The sequence below is a fragment of the Plectropomus leopardus genome, chromosome 5 (assembly GCF_026936395.1).
Source record: "Plectropomus leopardus strain MGB_pleo_1.0 chromosome 5, ASM2693639v1, whole genome shotgun sequence".
NCBI lineage: Eukaryota > Metazoa > Chordata > Actinopteri > Perciformes > Serranidae > Plectropomus > Plectropomus leopardus.
This window is the reverse complement of record NC_142180.1, coordinates 5750864-5758957: the sequence shown is the minus strand read 5'-3', so window position 1 is coordinate 5758957 and position 8094 is coordinate 5750864. Positions and strand designations below refer to the sequence as shown.

At 33.5% G+C, this 8094-nt stretch overlaps 1 protein-coding gene across 1 annotated transcript; it reads left to right on the top strand.

The window, feature by feature from the left end:
* Positions 1-1033: 1033 nt before the first annotated feature.
* LOC148189506 (uncharacterized protein C1orf87) lies at positions 1034-6856 on the top strand. The gene is made up of 7 exons (XM_088077317.1): positions 1034-1338; positions 1496-1623; positions 3292-3409; positions 3810-3929; positions 5191-5436; positions 6630-6698; positions 6842-6856. Exons 2-7 carry the CDS (start codon positions 1523-1525, stop codon positions 6854-6856), a joined length of 669 nt encoding a protein of 222 aa, XP_087933443.1. The 5' UTR covers positions 1034-1338; positions 1496-1522.
* Positions 6857-8094: the final 1238 nt, after the last annotated feature.

Genomic DNA, 8094 nt, shown 5'->3' with positions numbered 1-8094 from the left:
TAGCTCTAGAAGGCGGTGATCCTTGCATCTGTATTACACACTGTATATCACTCAGTCTATGATCTGTGTATGAAATGAATACTAAAGAAAATAAGAAAATGTTATTAAATCATTAAACACATTAAATTATACATTGTTAAACATTATTATCATTATTATTAATAAATCATATATTAATATATTTTTTGTTTGTTTTTTAAGATTTTGAGGTTTTAGTATGTTTTTTTCTTATTTTCACTTTAAAATGAGTACTTTTACTTTTAGTACTTGAGTAGGCTTACATTATACTACTGACTCTAACCCTTTGAAAACTGGAGGGACATCAAATTCCATGTGTTGCTTTCAAACACCTCTCACGGGTATTTAAACCTTTGAACCTTTGAAAAATTGGTGGGATCTCTTTCAAAAATGTGGACAAGGCAGTGAGCAACTTGGTAAAAAAAAAAAAATTCAAAAATGAGTAGAATTAGAAAATTATTTTTGAAAAAGCAATGGAAAATGTCTAGGGGAAAATATATAAATTTTTAATTATCATAACTACTTATTTATAATTATGTTGAGAAATGATCTTTTTAGCACTTTTTCCACGTCATTTCCATGTTGTTGTTTTTTTTTGTTTTGTTTTTTCTTTCTTTTCATAAAAAACAACAAATTTTCATGAAATTTTCCCTCCTTTTTACTAATTTCTTGCTAATTTTTGGGTCATTTCTTCTTTCATTGCTCATGCTTTCTTTTCATGTTTATGGAAGAAATCAAGCCATGTTTCAAAGGGTTAAAAAATAAATAAATAAATACATACATTTTAATGCTGGACTCTGCTTTTGTGTTGTGATAGAGCAAGAAATACCATAACCTTGGATGGTGGGCTTGAATCCCTCTTCTATCACTGCATTCTGATACACACCAGACACAAACACACGTGTACAACAGAGATGGAAAGTATAAAATAAACATCAAATGGTCATAAACTGAATGTCATATTTCTTCATCTGGCATTTTGTTTCACCTTCACCTGCTGGTCACTTCTCTCCTCCCCCGTTTCACACATTTTAATAATGCCAGCTGACTCAAAAGCAAAACACACACTCATAAATCACAAGTGTGTGCGTGTGCAGGAGTGTCTCCCAGTCCTCTGCAGGGAGCTGGAGGGTGTCGGGCGTTGCAGCTCAGGTGGGAACAGAGAGGTAACCATGGTGCAGAAAGCACAAACAGGAAGCCTGGCACACAGGAAACTCCTTTTCAGACACACAGCACGAAAAAAACAAGATCCACTCTGTCATGGAAAAGTCAGCTGGAAATGAGTGAAATCTGCCAAATGGAAATGGAATAATTGTGCATGTAAGTAAAGGACCGTTGTAGCAAACTAAAGACAATCTGGTTTCCATGCTGTTGGTGCTGTGCATCTCTGTAATGGCTCCATGTTAAAAAAGAAAAGAAGGCCATCAGCCCTCCATCAGCCGTGTGATTGATGCGTCTCCTGCCTCTTGTTCTCCAGGGGAATCCCCATCACATCACCCGCATCATGGCTCACAAAAACACGTCTGGAGCAAATTCGGCCCCCAAGCTTGTTGTCAAGATTATAGGCAGCAAACATGTCAAGCAGTTTATTGAGGAGCCCAAAGAGTGAGTATAATGAAAAGGCTGGCTGTGATTATTTTAGTGTCTCTGAAAATGTCCTATGCTGCAGATTACCCTGTTATGATCTTTATGATGCTTGCAGGAAATTGTTGAGTTTTATGTTTTTTATTTTTTCTTGTTCAGTGTCATCACTAATTAAAGATTTTCTGTTTTATGGTCATATATTTAGAATCAATCACTTTCTTAGTGAGTATTACAGATGACATCCCTGAAAGGTTTATCCTGGAGTTTTTCCTTGTTACCACAAAATCTTTTTTTCTATTTATTTATTTACACAAAAACATTAATACATACAAACATGTCTAAATACATCTACATACATGGTGAGTATATATCACTGATATAAAAAATATAATAGTAATAATATAAAATCATATTTCTGTATCACAGGTTTTTGATGATCCCCTATTTATCCCCTATTTATTTTTATTTAAACTTTATTCTTTACCTTTCATAATAAACTTCTCTTCAAGATAATAATAAAAATATACAAAATAATAAAATAAAATAAACAAAAAATAAATGTTCTTAATGCCAGCTGCTTTTTTTGGAGAAATTATTATACAAATTTTCCCAAGTAAAACAATAATGTTCAGTAACACATTTCTGTTTCAAAAACCCCAAATAATACTGAAAGGGGATAATGGGAAGGGGATAGCCTGTTCACTTAGCCAATCTGCCACCTGCTGCCAGAACAATGCAACAAGAGGACAATTCCAAAATAAATGCATGATGTCCTCTCCCTCATCAGCACAAAATCTAAACTATTGTCATGAGTTATTCCCCATATTTGAAGCATTTTTCTTGTTGGAAGTATTTTGTAAAATAATTCCAACTGGAAAGCCTGTACATAAGTAGAACAAGATGATTCATAAATAAACTGAAATAAACTGAAATATTTTTTAACCAAGGAAGAGAAGTGTCAAACACAACTTTGCAATGTTTTAAATTAATTTGGATGAGAAGTTTTATTCTCAGAGGACATAAAATAATGTTACACACGGCTGAGTTCATTTTAATATTCACCAGCTATTTATCATTTTTATTGCAAGGACGACAAACCTCTAAAGTATGTTTCTCCACAATAAAGGCATTGCAGACAAGCTGTGCATAACAATGCCTTGAAGTCTACATATATCCCCATATTTTGAAATTAAAGAGTTGTGAGTAAGAAAATATCCTTTGATATCCAACATGTCATTCAGAAAATAGATGTGTTTATTATAAAGTAGAGGCCAGTATACTTGTTTGTGATCTATTCAAAAATGTTCATTTCAGCTGTTGTCTGGCCCCTGCACAGTCTTTTGGTGACAAAGACTGAAATTGATACCATAAAGATGTGGAATCATTATTATTTGTTGTGTATTTTTTGATGCTTTGACTGTGATTGTGGTTTGCACAAACGGATTTGACCCGATTTAATGAGGTTTGTAGGCCACAGAAGCAGAAGCAACACACCTCTGTACAAACCTTATTAAATCAAGTCAACTCCATTTATGCAAACCAAAAATATCTTGTTGAACAAGAAAAGTATCTGTTTTCTTGATTATTTGTTTGTTTTTTTCTGGTGTGGCAGCAATACACTTCCATATATTTGAACTTCAGTTTCGTTTTTTGAAGTTCGTCAATGTTTTTTTCGTTTGTCCCAAACAGATTTTGTGGAGAGATGTCAGAGAAAGAACTCCCTGAAAAACAAGATGTCATGGTGTCCAGGTCTCACCGACAGGTGCTGCACAGAGTGGACTCTGCACTTTGGACTGTGATCAATCAGGTATATGTATGATAGTTAAACATTGGGCCTAGAATTTGGTGCTACGCCCCCAAAGAAAAAAGTAGAAAAGGTCACAAACTGAAATACTTCACTAAAGTAGCAGAACTATAGAAAAGATAAAGACGCAGTTTACATGTAAATTGGGTAAATATGGAATCTGTAGAGTGAGCAGTAACTTAACGCTGTTAGATGTAGTCAAGATAAAAACAGAATATTAGCTTCTGATGTGTAGAGGAGCAAAAGTAAAGTCCCTGAACCAGACGTTGTAAGCTGTACAAATGAAGTAACTGTACTTTATCTTACTTGAGTTGTTTATTTGGGTCACATCCAGGAGACCATAATCACAGCTGACATGTCATTGGAGGCTTTACTCACTGGTGGTATTTGTGCTCCTCTTCAGGTTCCTGACAGAGTGTGTGTGACAGCGCCCTCTGGTGATCGCTCCAGGTCCTACATTCACCCAAAGACTCAGCACAGCTCTGATCCCGGAGCAGCCGAAGGCCTGCAGACACCACAACAGGTTCTTCTGTAAATTATGACCTTGAAAACTTAGCTTTCAATAACACTCTATCACAGTAAAATGGACATGAATGACTCATTGCTCAGAACACGTAGAAATAAGCAGTTAAAACTGTACATTAATATTTGAAATTAAGATTAAGATTTTGGCCTTTTGAATGCCACACAAAAAGGAGAAGCAGAGCTGTTATGATTTATGACAAACAATATTTTACGAAAAAAAAGAAAGCAAAATGTAATGACATATTTAGTGAAAACTGATACAAAACTCCAACCAAAATGACTTAAAAAAATAAAAATTAACATGAAGTTATTAAAAGAGAAGGTTATTTTTGACCAGCAGACCAATTTTCATTTAAAAATACAAAATACATTTCCTCCTTCGTCATAAACTCTGGTTACCATGAATGTTGAATTTAATCTCTCGGATTGCTTTTACACTTTGGGGGCCAGGCTACTCAACCCTGTGAAATGTAGTTTGACATCATGCTCCAGTTCCTCTCACAAGTATAGCAAATCTGTATGATTTCCTTAGAGCATATAAGGAAAAGAGGCAAACAATATGGCAAAAAGGTAGAAAATATATAAAACAATTAAAATTACATTTAAAAAGTTTTACTTAAAACCCTATGGAAAAATGTCCACTATATTTATAATTAAAAGAATATATATAAAAATATAATATAATTTATTAATTCATTTATGTTAGAGAATTATGATTATTAATTTTATTTACACAATTACAGAAGTTGCAGAATTATAATATATTTTAAAAGCACTTGTTCTGGTCATTTCCTTGTTTGTTTTATGTAATTTTGTTTTTGTAATTTTCTTGTACTGTTTTCTTTTTTTTTTTTTTTTTTACAAATTACTTTTGTAATTTCTAATTTTGTATTGCCTTCCTCCCATGCTTTTGAAATAATTCAAGCCAATTTGCTCAGGCTTAAAAAGGTTAATTAAACCCCAGTTAAGGGGTCTTTTAAAAGAACCTGATTTAGGAACACAGGTAACATTACAGCTCCTCTTTGGTCTGTTAAGAATTCCTTTCAGTTGAAGTTTCCAGTGTTAAGCTCATCCTATCTTAGTGATAACTTGAATGAAAAACAAAAATAAAGCAGTTGCTTCTTAATGAATACTTCTCCAGGTCTACTGAACATGTTCCAGCTGTGTGATCCACATCACAGATTTACAAGTGTAGCTCTGCTGTTAAACTGGAGCATTGGCACCATGTTTGAAGATTAACTCCCATAATTCTCTCCTAGAAAGCTGTGTCTGAGGCTGGAGATAAGGCCCCGCTGTCCTCGGCTGTCAGAGAGGAGCTGTCTGATTGGCGGCTCTCCTCTCTGAGATCAACAGGGGATGAAATGGCAGCCCTGGATCTCACCTTCAGTGGGACGCTCAATCGATCTGAGATCACTCAACTGTTTCTGAAAAATGAGGTTCCACTGATGTTACCAACGTTTTCTCTGCTTCTGCAGATGTTCTCTGATGAAAAGGATCCGGCCCAGGTAATGGTTAGACTTCACACACACACACACAAAATATTTGTTATGATTTTTCTGATTTATTGTCATTTTTAGTACTGACAGAGGAAATGATAGGAAATGTGAACTTACTGGATAGGAGGAAATCCTATTTGCAATTTATAAGGTGAAAAAGTATGGATGCCCTAAGCATAAAAAAAAACATTTTTTCCCTGTTTTTCAGAGATAATGAGATGATTTTCATGAGATCTTGAGATAATAAAACTGTGTTTTCTAGATATATATATATATATATATATATATATATATATATATATATATATATATACACACACATATATATATACATATGTATATATATATATATATTTGCATATCAGATGTATTAAGATAGTTGATCAATACTCAATTTATATCAATTTATAAAGTCGTGTGTGTGTGTGTGTGTGTGTGTGTGTGTGTGTGTGTGTGTGTGTGTAAAAATTCAAATTTTTTTGTATAAGATAACTGAGAGTCCATTTATACAGGTGTGTAATAAGTAGTATATATTATGGTCAGAATTGTAAATATTAATTTAGCATGTGCATGTTGCTACATATATGACAAGCCTTGGATTTATATAGAAGAGTTAGATTATATAATAAAGGGTTAGGATTAAATAAATTTTATTCTTCCTCTCATGTACATGTACATTTATGCAATCTGTGGATGGATATGTCTTTTGTTTCTTTCTTTTTGTAGATATCTTTTAAAGGACTTGTTTTGTTGTATTTAACATGTTCAAAATAAATACTTATATCTTTTTTTTTTAAAGGAAATTCTTAATGACATTGGCATTTTATAAGCATGCTGTCTTGTGAAGTGAACATGCTAACCTTGAGTATTAAAATGTGGAGCTATTGACCACGTCTCGAGATCTGCCTCAGTGGACTGAATTTGCCTATGACCTATGTAACGTTAATCATATGATTACAGAGGGTTGTAAAGTTAAGCTCCAGCGTGTTTACATCTTGTACTTAACTTGGATGTTAACAGCCTTGCTTATGTAATCCAATTCCAAAGTAACTATTTTAAATGGTTTAAATCAATGCATCACCTCATGGAATGTGTGAAAAACTTAACAAAATATGACACCAAGCAATATCTTACCACGTTGTTTTTAACTGATGTATATGGCATTAATGTCAGTTGCTTTGTGTGGACTGGTGTTGTTACAGATTCACTACAGAGATCTCCTGCAGTTCATAGCAAGTTGTGCATTCCCTGAGGAACTCCACGACAGCGAGGTTAGAGGTGATTTTCAGGTGCAAAATAAACTTCAAAATCTATAACTATTGTCTATAACTACTCAATAAACACATCAGATTCTGTGTCTGTTCTTTGCAAATGAACTGAAAATAAGCCACATTGTTTCTTTTTACCTGTGCAGCTTCAGTGTGGATGAACACGACAAAACTATTCACAACAATGACAAATCTGAGGCAACCTTCAGTAAAAGAGCCAGAGCTGTTCAGCACCTCAAACAATTAAAACTCATAACGTACTGTTGAGATAAAAATGACTGCGAGAATATTAGTCTCCCTTTTTAATTTTTAAGATTGCTACATTAAATTCACTGGAATGCATTTTGTATCAAGTGACTTGCTGTTGTTTTTGCATGTGCTGGCCTGCTTATGGAGACACTGAAGGACACTTTAATATCTGGACAGGACTGTGTCAAGAGTCTCAGATCACCTCATTCACACTTTTGTAACCAATGACACACCATGCTTTTGTGTACATTAACCCTTTGCAAACTGGATCAACATCACTTTTCTAGTGCTGCGTTCAGATGCCTTTCAGTTATTTAAACAGTAAAAACTTAGATCAATAGTTTACCTCTGTCTCCTACCAGACTCTCTATCTCACTGTGCTGGAAAAATATAAGATGTCTCTATCTTGGCCACTGGTTAAAAAAATGAACTTAACAAGTTTGGCTCTTGGGAAACTTACTTACATGGTTATAAAGAAAGCTTCTGAGTTTAATACAATTTGGAAGAGGTTTTAGGAATTTGTCAAAAACAGTGATGTTAAAGAGGCATTAAAGGATTGAGGTAATGCTGAAAATTTACTGTGAGGAATGCAGAATGTACTCTGAGTGATGCTGTATTTATATACTTTTTCCATTTCATTTACTGCAGTTTATTTTCTATGGTCCTTTGCACATGAAATTTATGTTTAACTTCCTTTTTTGGTTATATTATTATCATCATTATTACTTGTTTTGACACTGCCATACATTTCCTTTCAGGGAAAGTTCTGATGTTAGTGCATTGTATCGCATGTTTAAATGTATAACTGTATGGAGGTAATACACATGTTAAAAAAAGGCCTCAAAAGCATGGTAAGATAGCGTTAAGCAATTAAATTGAAAAAAAAATCCAAAAATTTGCAAAAAATTAGACAAGAAGTACAAGAAAATGACCCTGAAAATAAGATTTTTAGAAAAGTAAAAAATGAGAATGACCAGAAAATTAAAAAATAAACGACCAATTATCTTCAAATAGTGTTGAACATTTTTAATAATTCTGTAACATACGTTTAAAAATGCAATTATAAATATATAAATCGTTTTCCCTAGCTTTTTAATGAAATACTAGCTCTACAAATTTATTGCAATTTGTACAACATTTTTTACGAAGT